Source organism: Catharus ustulatus, chromosome 13 (assembly GCF_009819885.2).
Source record: "Catharus ustulatus isolate bCatUst1 chromosome 13, bCatUst1.pri.v2, whole genome shotgun sequence".
Lineage (NCBI taxonomy): Eukaryota > Metazoa > Chordata > Aves > Passeriformes > Turdidae > Catharus > Catharus ustulatus.
This window is the reverse complement of record NC_046233.1, coordinates 20,728,288-20,746,816: the sequence shown is the minus strand read 5'-3', so window position 1 is coordinate 20,746,816 and position 18,529 is coordinate 20,728,288. Positions and strand designations below refer to the sequence as shown.

General features: G+C 44.2%; 1 protein-coding gene across 1 annotated transcript in view; it reads right to left on the bottom strand.

The window, feature by feature from the left end:
• Window positions 1-315: 315 nt before the first annotated feature.
• The window catches only part of WNT7A (Wnt family member 7A), a 34,842-nt gene continuing 16,628 nt past the window's right edge, over window positions 316-18,529 (bottom strand). The window contains exon 4 of the mRNA XM_033071919.2: window positions 316-3,716. Within this exon, the coding sequence (XP_032927810.1) occupies window positions 3,237-3,716 (480 nt within the window). The 3' untranslated portion in view covers window positions 316-3,236. The remainder of the gene's footprint in view (window positions 3,717-18,529) is intronic.

Below are 18,529 nucleotides of genomic sequence, written 5' to 3'. Positions count from 1 at the left end.
CTATACACCCGTAAATTTTCCCCTTCTCCTGTTTATTCTTCGTGCCATTCAAGCCCATTTAGCGAATGACCAATTAACTCCACATTCATGGCACATTCTGATGGGCCAGATTTCCCCTGTCTAAGATGACACAGCCAAATTTCCAAATACCTTCTAGTTGAATGCAGCATGTAGTTTTCCTTCCTCTTTAATTCATGGTTCCCAAACTGTTATTCCAGTTATTAAACAAATAGACCTTTTTTCCCCCTTTTTCCCCCTTTCCATTCTCTCATCAGCAATATTGTACAATATAGTGAAAATGTGTACCAAATTGAATTCCTTGTGCATCCAGTTTTTTATTATTGACAGTAGAACTGTTTAAAGATATTTGTCCTTCAATAGTTATTCTGCTAGCTGTACATGGCACATCACTGCATACGGAAATTTACAAGAAGCAGGAGTTTTACACATCACTTTTCTATGGCAAAAACATGCTGCAAAAGCAATAATTTGTAAAGTAACTCTAACCAATGAGGAAAACACAGTTTTCACTATGATATAGTATTCACTAAATCAAAGCCCAATACAAACTGGGAGGGGAGATTCTGGTATTAAACGTTATATCTGAATTATTTAACCATAATACAAAGTTGTTATGAACATCCCTGCTGTGTGGCTGCATTTTAAATCTTGTTGTGTGGAATTGAGGACTAAGAGCAGTGACTAAATGAAAATTGACAACTCATAAGTTTGAAATTAAATTATGTTAATAACTTTATTTTGATACCCCATTCTGGTGCCTGAATTTAATAAAAATTCTATTTTGTGTTAAGTGGCAAGTCTGCAAATAAACTGCGCATTAACCGCTGAATTACAGTGCTAGGATTAGGTACCGCATGAGCTTGTGTTCTTAAATAATATATATACGCGAGTCCTAATAGGTAGGTTGTCAAACTTTGTAGCACCTTTTGTGGTGCTCTTGTTTCCCTCCTCAGAAATTCTCAGTTTTCACAGTGTTGGGTGGGAGTTTTACCCGAGAAGGATCAGTGCACACAGGACAGACCTGTCTCACCTACCCCTGGTGGCACTGTACAGGGAGTCAGTGGCACATTCCCATCACAGGTGCCTCATTAACTGGGGAGATCCTGCAGTCTGGAAGGAGACAACCTGATCTGTCCCAGAAAATGTGCAATATCATCTGTAATGCTGTGCCATGTTTCTTACCCAGTGAAAAACGACGTTAGAATTCAATGTGGTTTTTTATCAGTCACAAATGAGTTAAGCAGGAGGAACAGAAGGATTCTAAATGCAGAGAAATATTTACCACTCGAATGTCTGAAGAAATCAGCAGTGATAAAAAGGAAATACCAGCAAAGGGAATGCCAAACAGCTTAGTTGGGCTCTGAAAAACAAGTGAGTAATCTTTAAATTTGTTTCTTTAAATTTGTCCGAATGTTTTTCTGGATTTTTGAACTCTGGCCGTTTGGGGGAGAAAAGAATAATGTAAATGCCAAAAGGAGCTGGACAAAAAGTAAGCTTTGTATCATATCTATGAGCATCAGACGATGTGTGTCATACAAGTTATTACAGTCGCAGTCTACAGTCTTGTCCTGATGGGAATCAGATTTGACAGCCGCACAAAGCAGAGGTTTAACTGACAGCACACACAGCACATTTGTGAGTCATAACGCCACAGTTTAATGACTGACGCATGTGGGAAGCTAATTCGGATTTTTTTTTTCTTGAATGGGATAAATGAGCATCCAGCTAATACCAATCATGAATTCAAGCCATGTGACATAATTGATGCTACATACCCTGTTCTTGTTTTGCATATTCTGCAAACTGAGCTGCAGGAAAGGAGCCAGTTTGTACACACATCCGGAGAGAAAGTTCATCCTTCTTTCTGGCACATCCACCAATTGCAGCTGAATGCATCCAGCTTGCTGCTGTTGTGTTCACAAACTAATTACCCTTTCTCTTTTAAATAGCCTAAGAATTACAAATTGTATGCCTGTTTTGAGAAAAAGTACAGGTTGAACAAGCAGACGTAGTATAAATAAAATATTTATATAAAAATAGTCTCTTACAAAATATACTCTCTTATCCTATGGTTGATTTTTCCAAAAGATGGAATTTTGTCTGGATTTTCTTATTTTTAGACATATTTCAAACGGAATTTTATTAATGCTTCTTACTTTAATTGAAGAAAAAAAACCCACAAAAACTGGTAAAGATTTGTAACCCCTACCACTCCACTTTTGTTCCAGTCAACTAGCAGCAAACAGGAGGAAACAAACAAACAAAAACTCAAAAATACAGTGTGTTTGTGTATGTACATATATATAAAGACGCCAGCTTTTGTCCTTAAACATCCAGTAGTGTAGAACATGTCCTGCAAGTCCAACTAATAGAAATATCCTAGTCAAGAATAATATATACAGCTCCAGTGTTTCCTTGCTGATCCTACAAAATTATTCCACGAAGAAAGCCAGCTATCTACTTTAATTGCAGAATAGTTCCAAAAAGGCTGGTAAAGTTCTTCTTTTAATTAAATAAATTAATATTAGTTTTATCTGAATAAATTGTTAAATATTGTTATTATTATGCCCAAGTGTCCCAAATCCCTGTGCTAAAATCTGCAGCTCACACACATGAGAAAGGCAGATAAAGCAGTGTCTACAGAGCCCTTCCACTGTTCTTCTTGCTGCAGCAAGTGCTGTGAAGTGGAAAGACGGGCAAGAGCAGTAGAAGCTTTTCACGAGTGTAGAAGCCTAAATCTCTGTCATTTACACACTTCCATGGGCAATTCACGGGTACGTCTGTCCATCCCATCCTGTGCAAAGCCCTTTTGAGGGGATTTCCCTCCTGCCTCTCCCTGCTCCTTGCACACAGCAGTGTTCCCCCACCCCTTTCCCAAAGCAGCAGTTCGGTGCCACACCCGGAGGTTTCTCCCTGGCTGGTGTACCTCCACAAGGCAGGCAGCGTTCCGAGGTGCAGGCTCACTGAGATGATCCTTTTCTCTCTCTGTTGTGTGCCTGGTGGCCCGGCATGGGGCTGATTTGTTTTTGTTTCTTGGCTGACTTTATAAGAGTCTGAAATGTGTATCCACAAAAGCGAAGAAACATGAGGAGGGAGGAGAGGGCTCTGTCCATCAGCACCTGTCCGGAGAGAGCAGCTCTTCCCCTCAGTCCCGTTCAGGTACGCCGGGTGCATGTGCAAATGTATGCAGGCCGGGAGCAGCCCCGGGCAAGTGCTCACTTACAGGTGTACACCTCTGTCCTCTCGCTGCATGTGTTGCATTTCACGTAGCAGCACCAGTGGAACTTGCAGTTGCACTGCCACACCCGAGAGTACTGGTGGGTGTTGTAGCCGCGGCCGCAGCACATCAGGTCGCAGCCATTGGACTGCTGCGCTGTCTTGTTGCACATCCTGCCCTGCGTGCCCACGCTGCCCGTCACCGGGTCCTCCTCGCAGTAGTTGGGAGATTTCTCTATGTACACCAAGTCTGTATCCATGGGTTTGCGGTAGGAAAGGGGCTTCTTGATCTTAAGGAAGGTGGGGCGCTTGTTGCGGCTGGCCCTGACGGGCTCCACCTGCACAGCCTCGTTGTACTTGTCCTTGAGGATGTAGCCCAGCTCCCGGAACTTGGGCAGCGTCGTCCAGCAGGTTTTAGTGGTGCAGGACCCCGAGACGCCGTGGCATTTACACTCCAACTTCATGTTTTCCTCCAGGATCTGTGGTTAGAAGAACAAAGAAGGATGCATAAATGCCAGGGCTGCGGGATGGACACATGGACTGGGGGACACTCAGGGATGGGTTGTTCTGCAATGGGAGCTGCCACCACACACAGGTCACACTGCTGTGCCAGGCAGCAAATGTTCATCAGTATGACCCAGTTCTGCCTGCAGAGCTGATTCCCCTTCTGCACTGCGAGTTCAGCAGGGAGTGTAACTCTGCCTAACTCCACAGCCGAGGGACCAAAGCTCAAATGGGACCCTCCGCAGGCACAGCTTTTCTTCAGTATGATTGCCCAGTGCCCGATACCTTCCTTTTGAGGTTAACAAGCCTCATCTTCCCTTCTGCCTTCCCATCCCCTGAAACTCTGTCCCTGTATCTTCTCCTGCTGCCAGACCAGACTGCTACCAGCCCAGTCCTTGCCAAATAAAGCTGGAGTGCAGCTTAGTCTCTGCTCTGTGTCCTGGGCCCTACAGCTGACCCCGGGCAGCAGCGACACTGGGATAAGGCAAGTAAACATACCTAATTCCAGCAATTAATTTCCCACTGTATTTTACTTGAAAGAGGCCACAATCATTTCGATGATGAAATTCTGCCTAACCTGGCAGAGACCAGCACTGGAAAGCCCAGCCAGAGGGATTATCAGGGCTCGGGGAGTGGCCACATCATTTTTCCCCTGAGAAAACCCAGCTGATGCATGCAGCTCCAAACCTGGGCAGCGAGAGAAGGCTGGAGGGAGGTCAGTGATATGGAAATTGGAATTAACCCTTTGTTACAGCCTCTCCCGTCACTGGCCATTTTCAGCAGAAAACAGCAGGTTGCACTGAGACCTAAGCCCAGCTCCAAGAGCCTAAGACCTCAATGTGAGCTGGGGGTAGGAAGGACAGAGCACTGACCTAGAGGAAGGTATCCCCATGGAATGAGGGTTAGAATTAGATGAACTTGAAGAGCTCTTCCTATGCAAATCATTCTGTGGTTCTGTGATTTTTTGATTCTGTGAAGTAGCTTTATTTTTATTTTAGTCTCTGAGCAAATTGTCAGCACATGTGATCTGAAGACAGGATCACAACCCCAGAAAGCACAGGTCCAGGCCTTTGACACAAGTGAACTTAGCACATGCTAGGCCACATTTTGTGTTACTGGTTTTAAACCAGCTTCTCATCCACACTATCTAATGACTGCCCTAAAACTCAGATGTGAGAAAATTCCACATTCTGATCCATATCTTAGCTTCTGCTCAAGCTTTGGTTTTATCTTGTTATCTTGAGTTTCTCTCTCAGCCACAGCATACTTCTTTTAGTGCTCAGTCATTCATAAGGCAGGACACTTGGAAGATAGATGAGGAGATGGAAAAGGAGTTATAGCACAGAAACCGGAAAAATAACATAAATTCCTTCAGCCTCATTTGTACCTCTTTAAAAGCTCTCTTTTCTGAAATTGAAACTAGCCAGGGATACATTTCTCATCCCTAATTCAATCACTGCTCTTGTATAAGGGGCTGGCCTTACATAGTGGTACAATGTTCAAACTTGCAACAAAATATTTTCAACATGCCTGCCACGAGGATCCGCCAAATTGGCTTGGAACATAAACACAAAACACATCACATGCCTTCTATCCAGGTGGGGGTTTTTTTCCTGAAGTGTAGCTAAGTAGCCTAAATTGCCTCTTGATTTATTTCATGACCATCCCATTTACAGCCAGTGGTCTCAGAGGGATGCGAGCTCCTTGCGAAGGGGCTGAGCCGGCAGCCTGGTGTCCTGGCTGGGCTCCTGCCCCAGTCACAGTGCCCCAAACACAGCCAGCTCCTGTTCTGCAGCTCTCAGCAGGCCTGGGCACAGGCAGTCGGCATTAAAAGGCCTGGTTTTGCCTGAACAGGAGAAGTTAGAGCAACACCACCTGAACCCCAGTGCCAGGGGTCATTGCCAGAGGTCCAAAAACACTTGGAGGGGGACAGGAAGGAACAGAGGGATGAGAAAATGCTGGTTTATTGTTCTCTTTTCCATTTATCTTTTTCTGTATTTTCCTAAGGTTTATTGGCTCCTTCTCCCTTTCTCTCAGCACGTGTCAGAGGTGCCAAAGGTTCCAAACTCTGTGCTGGAATCTTTCTGGCACATTTCTGTTCCCTGCACTCTGCAGCTGAGCTGTCCCTCCCAGACCTGCCTCCTCTAACCCAGCCCCTCCACCTGTGGCTCACGACCTCTTTTGTTGCTTCTACTCCTGCACACAAACCCATCCTCCTCTCTGGGTCCTGCAAATTCAGCAAGCGATGAATTGGCTTCACAGCCTTTAGAAATTAGGAATGTGGAACTTGAACCATCTGGCCTCAGCAAAAGCAAACCCTGCAGTGGTGATTTGATGGTTTTATTGTACTCTGATAGCAGGTGCTTGGACTATTAGTTTGACATTAAAATATATGGATGGTGGTATTTTAATACTCTAATATTATTCCAGTACCTTCTGATGAATCAGTGCCTGTAATATGGGATTCTTTGGGTAGGGAGAGCAGGCCACCCTTTTCCTTGGTTTCTGTGAGCCAAAAGCAGTGCCTTTCCCTTAAAACTTGTTCTGTGTTAAAACCAAAAAAACATTCTTCACCTTTTATTTCAGGATTTGTTTCTTTGAAGGAGTTATTCTGCAGCTCACACTTTTTACATTAGATTAAAACTTTAGGTGTGTTCTAAAATGTAAGTGCGTGTAGGGCACAGAACTTCAATTCCAGATCCCCTGTTTCTTAACAAATGACCATATCCAGCTCCATCAGCCATGGGAAGTAAATCTGTATGCACCAGTGGGTGCTCTGAACTGGATTAAATGCAGACAAAGAGCTGGAGTTCTTTTAGCTTTGTCCACTTTTTCTTTGAGCTCCTACAGCAAACTGTCAGTACTTGTTTCTCCCTCTGTCTCTCTTTGCCATTTGCCTCTGGGAAATAGTTTGTGTGGGGAGAGCTGGGCTGGCTCTCTGTGCTGATGTTATCTCCAGACACAGCACCTTTGGGCACTGCTATTGGGAGCACAACTGTTTGCTCTCCCCCTTTAGCTTTGCAGGGAATGTGTGGGGTTGGCCATGGGAGGATGGTAGCAGCAGCCCAAAAGCCTGAATGGGGCTGTTGCAGCTCCATGGTCCCGGAGCCTGGCTGGGGCTGTTCCAGCTCCATGGTCCCAAAGCCTGGCTGGGGCTGTTCCAGCTCCATGGTCCCAAAGCCTGGCTGGGGCTGTTCCAGCTCCATGGGGCTGGAGCCTGGCTGGGGCTGTTCCAGCTCCATGGCCCCAGAGCCTGGCTGGGGCAGGCTCAGGCAGGGGTCCTGGGTGTCCCACCCTGTTGAGGGGCACATGGAGAGCTGGTTCTGCACCTGGCATGCTCAGACACTCCACTCACACCCACACAGGGCCCTTCTCTGCCCAGATTCTGTCCTGAGTTACTCAGTGGTGTGTTGGGCTCCCAGCAATAAAGCAGCTGAGTTCCTCAAGGACCCCACACAGCCACACATGTGGGGTCAGGAACTGCCCAGCCCTGGCTCAGCCAGCAGAAGTCTCCAGCCCTCGTGCTGAAGGACCTACATCTCAAATCTGGAGATCATCCTACCTCCCGCAGGATTCCCATGGGAGTGGGATCAGTACAGGCTAGGTACCTTCCAGTGCTGCAGCCACAGTAACCCCAGTCCCAACCTGCATGTGCAGCCCAGGTAATTAGTGAGACACTGATTTCTGTCCTCCAAGGCCATGATCTTGCCTAATTTTGTCTGACATCAGATCATCTGGGTCAGGAAATTCCTGTCTCCTGCAAATGTCTGCACACACACCTTCCGTAGAGGTCAAGGAAAGCACAAGTATTTGCAAAATGAGTGAGATATTCCCTCCAGAGAAGAACACGGCAGGGCTTGAAGAGAGGCCACAATATTGCTGTGGGCTGGGGAGGGCCATGCACAGTTGCCCTTTTCAGCTAGTGGAAGGTGAGGGTTGGTGATTTATATTTTTACAGAGGCAATTGTAGCTCCTTAAGTAAGACAAAGCTCCTCAAAGTTTGGGAATAATGTTGAGATACATTTGTTTTTCTATCAAAAGGGATTAATTGAATGAAAATAATGCTTTAAGTTAATAGAATAAAGTCATGTCCTATTTAGTCTTTCAACAAAATAGCTTGAGAACCAAATCATGCGTAGAGTGAAACCAGGCATTGGAAAGGGCACTGGGTGGATGTGTAGCACTGACTGGACAGACAGCAAAAGGACACTGTCTCTTAAAGTTGTTAGGAAATGTCTCTGCCACTTGTTTCATCTAAGTGTGAGGTTAATCTCAAAAGGCTGCTACTGTTTAAGTAACTTGCAAGACTGTTTTAGCATCAAAGCTCTGAAATCTGAGGGCAGTAGAAGTAATACTTGGTGCTTTTTGATTGGAAAAAAACCCCACAGAACAAAAAAAAACAACACAAAAGGAGAGAGCACAAAAAAAAGAAACCCTGCCGTCAGAGACAAATCCTACAGAATCTTTAAGAAATGTGAGAAACTGCATAAAAACCCTCAACTGCAAGTTTAAAATTAGCAAAGGTGTACTTAAATAGAAAAGATGGAAAATATTCCAATCAGTGGATGGCTACTAATTATACACATAGAGCTGCTGTCAAATGTGTTCTGTAGGAGCACATTTTGCACTGATCTCCTCTGGCAAACAGACTGGGATGAGCTTGGAAACAATTGTGTCCCACACTGAGTGACTTATTCCAGACAGGCTTTGATACCTCACTTGAACATCTCATGAAGATCTTATTAAGTACAGCCAAAAGATCTTTTTCTCATGTTTTTGATAAGTAAATCTGTGCAAAAGAATATCTGAAGTCAGTATCAAACAACTTTGCTCCTGAACATCACGAACTGTGACTATCCCAGAAATCCTGCTACCCCAGGCAGGCTGAATCCTTTTTCTCATGACAAGAATTTTTGTGTTTTAAATAGAAAATGAGTGGGGAATCACCACAGCACATGACCTACATCAATCAAACCACCTTTGCACTTTCCTTGGAAGAGGTGCCTCAGGAAAATCAGGCAGCCTGCTGGTCTGAGGGCTGGTTATGAAGAGAGCCAAGACCATTCTGATAAATGACACCCTGTTGCAAACACCACAGCTGGGTGGGATTTCCCAACATCACCATCTACCTTCACTAAGGAATATCCTGTTTTAAAGAGCGGAAAAAACTTTTTCAAGACTTGAAGTCATGACACCCTCAAAAATGAAGACTTCAGAAATTTTATACTCTCATAAGTTCAATCTTTTGTCCTATTTCTGACCTGTCTCTATGCCACCCAAAGCAGGATGTTCTTTTCATTTTTTGTATGCCATTTATAGAGTTTCAAATTTATTTTGGTACTTTCTGCCTGAAATATTAGTTGTCCTTTACTTCATCTTTATAAAAAATTGATCATATGCAGGAATTATTTTTGAAATGCAGCTTTTGTTTCCCCGGTATGTAAAACAAGTAAAGAACAAGTATTAGTTAGACTTTCTGCATGGTCACAGTGTTCACACAATGCTGCCAGCATGTGCAAACAGAATGAGATGTGTTTGTCTCTCCCTGGGCAAGTTGTATTGTTTAAATCACAGAGATGGTGCCTTTCAGTCACTGCCTAACACTGTGCAGAATAGCAAATGAACAAGAGCTGGGCCAGTAAAAGTTGAGAGGAATGCTGCAAAAAATATTTTCCCCTGCATATTTTTCTTACACTTCTGATAACCTCCATAACTTGCTGTAGACTAAATCAATTTATCATCACTTCTGGGTCCAGACAGTAAATTTCACAAAATGCTTTTACAGTTGTTATTGTTGAAGAATAGCTGAACTTGGAACAAAAAGGACATAACTGGTTTTAAAAGGTGAGATTTAATGAGATGGATTCTCAAACTACATAATTAACACTCTTCTCAAACCATAAGGCCTGATCCTTGCCTTTACTCAAGCTGTAGGAGTTGCTCTGTGAAATAAAGCAAGGTGTCACAATACCTCAGATTTAGGGGAGGAAAAGCCCTCCCAGTCCATCCAGACCCAACTGTGCCTGATCCCCACCTTGTCCTCAGCCCAGAGCCCTGAGTGCCACATCCAGGGTGTCTCTGGACACCTCCAGGGATGGGGACTCCAAACCTCCCTGGGCAGCCCCTGCCAGTGTTTAACAACCCTTTCCATGAAGAAATTCTTCCTGAGAATTCAAATTCTTCCTCAGCTTTCTGGCACTGAGGGGTCCTTCTAGGAGAACACCTTATCTGCTTTTGGGATAAACTTCAGCCCAAGCCCTCTTGGTTTCTCACAAGTAGGTGTGCAGGAGGATCTGAGCATGTGGCTCAGGCTGAGCTTGCCCAGTGCTCAGGAGCTCTCTCTGTCTGCTCTGCGAACTTAGTGGTGCTTAATGAAAGTCAAACGAGGCTCTGCAGTTCGTATTTATCTCCACAGGATCCTGCCTGCAGAGTTAGAGGGCATGATGTGCAGCTCCTGATGCTGATAGCTCAGGCATGATGTACAGCCCCTGCTGCTGTGGGGTTTGAAAGGTGTGGCACCCCAAAATCGATTCCCTGTGCCCCGTGAGGTCAGGCCCTCCTGCTCAGGTCTGCCCAGGTATTTTGTCCTCTGGCTCTTACCCTGTACCTTCCCACTGTGTCTGGTAACAGCTGCAGGACCCTGGGACCCCTCTGTCCTCACCCCTCTCCTGAACACATCCCGGCTCTCCCCAGGCAGGAAAGACCTGCACTCTCACCTCTCCTTGGTCACCAAAATGCAAACCAAACCCATTCATTCAAAATGCAAACCAAACCCATTCACTCCCGAGCTGGAGCCGCAGCCTCAGGCTGGGTTTCAGGCTGCTTTAAAGGGACGTGGCTGGGACAGAGTTCTTGTTCACTCTGTTTTCTGCGGCATATTCAGTGCAAAACCTTCTCACCCCCCCTGTTCACACGAAATGCTGTTAGAAAACTACAAATTTCAACTACAGATTTCCAAATTAATGCTTAGGTAAGTTTTACATCAGGAAAGAGACTGAGAGCAGCATCTTCCCAGTACCTGTTGGAAGCAGTTGGGAAGTGGGGTCCTGGTGTGGCACTTTGTGCTTTCTCAGTTGCTGATGACTAAGGCTCACTATTTGAAAGGTGGCCTGACAGTTTATTGAGGGCTCACTGCTGTTCTGGCTCCTAGGTATAGCTGCCTGCAGCACCACCTGCCTTTTGGTTCTGAGAGGTTATCTATTTAAAAGCAAGGCAAATATTCTAACAGAAAAAATGGAAATAATTTGAAAATATAACTGTCAATGGACTTGATAAACTACTTGTTTTTGAAAAATAACTCTTGTGAGACACATTATCACCTAGATTAGACTGGATCAATGCAGTGCCAAGTAAGTGTCATCATGCAGGAAGTCTAAAGATCTGTCATAAAAAGGAACTTGGAAAAAATAGTTCTGAAAAAATCTGGTTTCTTTTAATGTGCTTTCACTTGTTATTATTAGAATATAGCTGAATTGTCTTAAAGACATTCAATGTGTGATTTTATATTCTATATTTAAATGAAAATGGGATTTCCTAGCCCCATTTGTGAGATTGTGAGATTAAGGGAAAATTTATCTAGGATTGTTACTTGCTGCTGTCCAAGCAAAACTGACACTGTGTACATGATGGATTTTAGCTTGTGAAATACTGGACAGTCTTGCTGTCTGGCCTAGCTAGGCACTTTGTAGGATGAAGCTGAAATAGGCTGGGAATGGGGGTGGTGGCACAGAATTACAGATAGAGTTGTTGGTTATGTTATCTAGCTTTCCTTCCTATTACTACATAAGTTTTCCACAGCACACGTCTTCCTTTCCAAAAAGATACTGGATAGAAGGTTCATGCCAGAAGTGAATAAGAGATGATGATCGAGGGGTTCTGGAAATGAAGAACCACCATGGTGCTCACTGACACTAAGACACTAAGTTTAGAAAGAAAATGAGGCAGCAATTTTTCTGCCTTTTGACATGCTACCCACATAACATTTTTTCTTAGGTTGTATCTACCTTCCTTACATTCTGCTCACCAATTACAAATCACCCTAAAATGCTGATACTTCCAATCAAGGTTTCTCTAAAATAGTGATCTGTGTGGCATTTTGCTACATATTAAAAATGTCATAGATGTCCATTGTTAAAAACATAATTTTCCTTAATCCCTGCTTCACCCTACAAGCTCATCCCTGCAGTCAATGCATGGATCAGAATAGTGAAGTCAATAAAATCTAAACCAAGCAATTTCTGCAGATCTTGACCCTTTCAAAGTCAATCCAATCTTTCCAGCATCCTGTGTCCAGAGTATCTGGATTGAGTTTTGATATTGGGACAGTGATCTTCACCCACTCTCTGGGCTTCTGAATGCAGATGTCATTAAGCATGTGTTTGTAGTTTATGCTTTAGCATGGTATTTCTGAGGAAATGGGAAATACTCCCAGGTAAGAACTGAATTTAGTTATGCTTCTCAGTTTTGGGAACACAAGAAGTTAAACTCTTGGGATTATTCAGACAAGGACATCACTGCTGCCCCTTGCTCTGGGCTTTGTCATGGAGTCTGAGTCATTCTGCACATAAAAAAGATGCAGAGAAAACAAGAAATGACACAACTGGAATTTGTCCTGTCACAGCGGATGCACAGGGAATGACCCAGGCCTGACTCATTCCCACTGAAATTTACCTTCCATGGGACTCTCCCCAGTGGAGGGGAAGCTCTCCAGCTAAGTGGAGACCAGTAAAGAATTGTCTATAAAGAATTGGGAGCCACTAGGTAGAGCATTTTGACAAATGCTTAAGCTGTCGAGAGAAAAGTTTCTGAAGAGTGATGGGAACTGAGAGAGCAGCCTCGCTGGTTCCAGACAAATAATCAGGAAACATCTCTTGTGCTAAATTAACAAAGCCAGCGTACTGGCAGGAGTATGAGCTGTAAAATATTATCACTTCATATTGCTTCCAAACATCTCCAACCAATAACCACATATAGCTAGTTATAGGTTCATTTGGTTGCATACCAAACTGGGAGAGTTAACTCTTAGGTACCCAGCAGATGATACTACACAGAACATTATTTATCATGCTGAAAAATATCTATAAATTTTAGTTCTCTAAGACAGTAGTTTTAGTTTAAAGGGATGATTTTCCTTTCTATTGACCTTTTTAGGCAATGTCAAAGTATTCCTCCATCAGTTTTGCAGTACTGCCTTTATAAAAACACAAAGTTTCTTAGCTCAGCTTCTTCATTAACTCCTTTGGTCTAGAATGAAGCATGACCTAGGCTTGCATTTGATACAGAGAGACACCTTTAAACTGCAGTCCTAACAGTTCACAGCTCAGGAAATGGCATTGGAGAGGCACTCATGGCCTGCTTGGCTACCTGCCATTTGTTAAGTTGGGAAGAGCACCTGGGCTACCTCACACTCACTCCCATTCGCTTCCTTCTGCCAGTCCCACTATTCTCCAGGGATAACACGACCTGGGCTGTGGCAGAGGCTCCAAGCCCATTGGCGTGGGTGCTTGTCCCCTGGGTGGGATGTCACCAGGCTGGCACCTCAAGCAACAGCTGCTCAGGGAATTGAGAGCCTTTCTAGTCAGTTTAAGAGAAATCTCTCATTATTTCTCCAGATAATCTCCATGCAATTATGTTAGTTATTGTAAAGCAGAAGCTGGATCACAATGGCAGAGTGCGTATGTGTAACATGTGAACAGACTTCCACACATTTTGTGTTTACAATTCAAAATACTCATGTTGACATAGAGTAAAATGATTTTGCTGTTAATTGCAATATTACGAACATGACTTTCCAATTAAGTTCAATCCATAGGCGCTTTCTCCACCTGCTGCAGCTGGGACAATAGGTCCACACTTCCATATTTTCAAATACCTCCCTCTAATCAGAGATAAGATCCTACCAGCAGAGCCTCTCTCTGCAGCCCCATAGTTGCCAAGAGCAGCATGCCCGGACCTAGGCCAAGAATTTTAGCAGGGATCTTCTGGTCTGTTCTCAATGTAAATTTTCTTACTTCTTTGCAGAAGAAAGTGGAATTTCCTACATTTGTATATAATGCTGAATGCAGCCTAAGCACAGGGTGCCCAGAGAAGCTGTGGCTGCTCCTGGATCCCTGGAAGTGTCCAAGGCCAGGTGGGGACTTGGATGGGTTTTCTTTCCTTTCCAACCCCAACCATGTTGTGATTCTGCAATTCTATAATTTTAAACAATAGTTGAAGCTTTTGTCTTACAAAGCAATCACATGCTAACAGAATTCACTTTTGCGGTGTGGATGGATGGGGTTCCCCTGGGCCAGCTCACCTTCACATCACCCAGTGCTGCTGCTTTTTCTACCTGCTCACCACTTACACAGCAGCAGCAGCCACAGCAGCAGCAGCCAACAATGCCTTTGATGATTCCTCTTTATAAGCCATGCACAAGCGAGTCCTCACTTTGAGGTGGATGCTTTTAACAAAGAGTAAACCAATCACTTGAGGTCTCCAGTTCAGAAGGCCACAGGATGCCTGTAACAGAACTGAACATCAGCTCCACCAGTACATGAACCATCAGCTAAAGAAACCATGCATGTCTGTAGTGGATCTTTAGTGTATTAATCTGATCTCAATTTCATAAACGTCTCATTAAGGGGTACCTTAATATAAAGCAGAAGTCTGTTGGATCAAATTAAACAAATACCTTAATGCTAAGGTATTCCTCAGCATAGTTATTTAAATCTACAGTTTTCTAGAAAATATTTTAGGACTTTGACTACACCTTTCAGTCTAAATTTGCACTAAGTATACAAAGGCAGACTTCTCAGGCTGATTCCCCAGGAAAGCAAAACCTAAGCACTCACTTTGTATCTGTCTCTCTTCTGCTTTCTCATTTCCCACTGGAAATTTCAAAGTAGTTTCAACTAAACATGACAAGTGTAGACATTTTGAAGAAACTTCTCTGAAGACTTAATAGAAGTTTTTTGGACATATTCTCTTGAGTCTCCTCGTTGCACTTCTTTATTTACAGGCCACTGTGCCCCCTCAATAGTTAATTGCTCTGTTTGCAGGATTTATGCACCCAAAGATAGCAGTGCGTACTGTGACTCAGTGAACATCTCCTGGGGGAGCAGCTCTGCTGAGGGTGTGTGGCTGTCCCCTAGCAGTGTGTGCCTCAGTTTTTGATACAGGATCTGGAATGCTGTGGGCAAGGCTGGCTCCCTCAGTGCAGGCCAGCAGCCTAGGATGGAGCTGGCTCAGATCTGGGTTACAGTCCATGCCATCACATTCCTGTTGCCTGCCCCAGGGACACCCTTTAGATGCAGCTCACTTTCAAGTACCAGAAGGCTCGGGCTGGTTTCAATAACCAGCACTAATTCAAATTGATCCCAGTGCCTTCTGGCACTAACTGGGCATGAGAGCCAAGCATCCTCCCTGCAGTTCCCTGAAACCTTTCTGTCCTTCCATAGCTCAGTTGTGCATCCTTCCAGTACCAACAGGCTTGTCCTCCGTGTCCCTGGACTAAAAGGCTGATTTTGTACATTGATTTTTTTAATTGTTTACTTCAAAATACCTGGAAACTCTTTCCATTAAAGCGAAATTCTGTTCCATTTGTACAACACATGCCAGCAATTATTTTTCTTGGTGAGCATTCAAGGCTTCATGAATTCAGAGTTTTCTGCACCACGTATTAATAACAAGCTTTGAACCAAACCTTGGTTTAACTTTCAGTTTTATCAAAACCTCTCTTGAGTTACAGGCTAGGTCAGGTAACTGAGTTCATGTTCCTGACTCATCATTGAGGCTCTTGGAAACATTCCTGGAGATACCTTCAGCTCAGGCTAGGAGGTCTGGGCTGTAACTGCAGAGGATTCCAGCCAATGTTGACACAGCATGGAGAAGAAATCCAGCCCCAGGTTAGGCTGAGATTGAATTTGTCAGAGATGCAATGAATGAGGCTGCACAGGTAGAGATCTCCACCAGAACTTGGTGTACACTCTATGTATAACCATGGCCTCTTACTGCATTAGGAGTGCTCTCAGTGAACTGGCCTAACCTTTGGTTTCCTGCTGACTTGGCCAATATCAACCTTCTTTGAGTTTTGCTAAAGTGTGGATATGGAAGATCCCAGTAATAGGCAAGGGAATCAGTCTTGGATTTGGAAACCTAAATTTGCAGTGTGACAAATGTCAACTGGAAGAAATAGAACAATTCTCAACAGCTGTTTCTGAAATTTTTTCAAAAACTTAGGCCAAAATTCAGGTACAAAGCTCAAAAATCTTGGGTTCTGATTAAATTTCTCAACAAAACATCAAGGAGCACAGGTTAATAAAACAAATATAAGGCAGGACAGCCAGGGTCATAGGTCACAGTTAAGGTTAACAGGCGCTGGTCTTTTTCTTGCAACTTTTCATGGAGTCACAGAATGGCTGGAAGAGACCTTGAAGCTCATCTTGTCCCAGCCCCTCAGTTTTTTTGTTTCATGACCAGGATAAGTTTTACAACACCCAAACATAGCAGGAATCTACTGTGGGATGATCATGCTCTATGAAAGCTGCATTTGCTTCAATTCAGTAATGTTTCTTTTGTTCTGCAACAGGAGAGACAGCAAAGGCTCTACCAAGGCTCCAATGGTGCTGGAAACTGTGGGAGAGGTGAATAACCTGCACAGTACCTATTTTTGTCTGGCTGATATTCCTCTCTGAGCACTGAATGACAAGCAATGGTCCTATGGGAAGTGTTGCTAACTGTCCTAAGAGAAAGGCCAGATGAAGTCAGAGATTGTCCAGATACCTGTGACCTAGCCAGTGGCTTGCTGAGCAAATTAATCATCAAAGCAAGCATCTGATTATTGCCATTATAAAAGGCACACGACATTAAATTTGCAACTGAGATCTTTGTCATTCATGAAGAGAGGTTGGTCCTCAGTCCCAGCTCTCTCTGTCAGCAGCATGACAGACTCTCAGGTCCAGTAATCACACACATGAAATGCACGTTTTGCTCATAATGTCAGAAAACTCTAAAACTGTGACTGCAGGTGAGTGATAGCATTTATCATTCCCCAGTCTCCAGAGTAAATCAGGAATTCAGTTTTCAACCACATGAGATATAGGAGGGAGCTGAAGCCAGAATACAAGTAGGACCATGTATCACCATTTCTGATTAGCTGAAAGTGGAGGACAAGTGGAATGAAAATTCATTCTTGTGGATTACAGTTCTTGTGCAGTCCAATTCCCTCTCATAATTTAGACCAACATTAATGCTTCCTTTATCTTTACTCTGGGCTGTTGAGAAGATGCAGAGCTTGACTGTCAAGCTCAGACTTGCTTTAAGACTCTTATCTACAAAGTAGGAAAGCCATAAATAGTGCTTTGATCCTTTCAAACACAAACAAAATGCTGTAAGGGTGCAAGGGATGTGTATTTCTTTTCACACCTGGGAGGCTGCCCAGAAGAGCCTTGGGTTGGAGTTGGATGGCATTTTGGAAGCACTCAGCTGTGGCCTGTGGTCCCACCAGCCTCAGTGGGAGCTTTCCCATTTGGTGAACTGGATTTACTCCAAGCTCAGTGCTTGGCCTTTCTGGGAATCCTGCTGCCCCCAGCCAACAAAGTTGCCAGGACAGACTTTGTGGTATTTAAGGTTCCTTTTCTAATTGCACTGAAGTACAGCTAGGGTGCCAGGCCCAGGGACTGGAGTGTTTGGAGGGAAGGCAGGGACTTAGCCCTGGGTGTACCTTGGATAAATAGGACTGTGTCCGGGTCTTTGGGTGGACACTCCTCTTTGGCTCTACAGCTGGAGATTTGCCAGAAGATACTTTGACAGATTCTGTCTGGTCACAGTGAGACACAAGCCCTGTGTGTAAACCTTTTCCTAAATATTCTCTGTCTGCCTAGTTTTAATCAAGGCAAAATATTGTACCAGGAGAATTCCTAGGACACCTTACATAGGCTGCACCTAGTACCAGATTTCCTGGGTTTGTGTAACATTTTAGCAGTGGAGCCAAATTTCTATCTATTAATACTGCTGTTCTGCAAGTGGAAGTGCTGTGTGTTGTCCTGGCTGAGGATGGTTTGCAAGACGTTTTGGGCATGGTTGTCTCCAGCACAGTGGTGCCACTGCCAGGCTGCAGGTCAAGATCTGCCAACGTTCCCTGTCACAGTGGGGTCTGGCAGAATTGTCACTGGCATTATCAACGAGGGGTACCATTCAGCTGAGTGTTTGAGGGGCATCCCTAACATTAAGGATAGAAGTTTCTGAAAAGGAAAATGAGGAATGTTTGCCAGAAACAACCAAAAAACAGAAACAATGCCAGAAAAACCAAACCAAACCAAATTAAAAACCAAACCAAACCAAATTAAAAACCAAACCAAACGAAAAAAAAAAATCCATCACAACAGCAACAACAAAAACACATTGGAAAATGTAAAGTGTAATTGCAAAGGCATTTCTAAACCCTGCACTCCAGGAAAGGTGGCTGTGCTGCTGGTACTCCAATATCCCTCGATTGCTGGTGCCAGGAGTGTCAGAGCAGCCCCTCCCAGTCCTGCTGGCTCAAAGCCTCTCTCAGAGACTCTGGAATCTTCAGCAATTGTGAGCAGCTCCAGGCACTGGAGCTTTATTCTGGTGTGTGCCATTAGAGCAACAGGGCACAGAGTGGCTTTCTCAGCAGGGCTGTGTGCTCAGGGTCAGGTTACAGCAGCTAGAATTCTGGCATGTCTCTGCAAGACTGGTCTTCTCAAGGCAGGGCCACTCCAGTAGGGCTGCAAGCCCACAAGGTGCACTCTCCTTTCACTGCATATTTTCATGTGCTTTAAGAGTT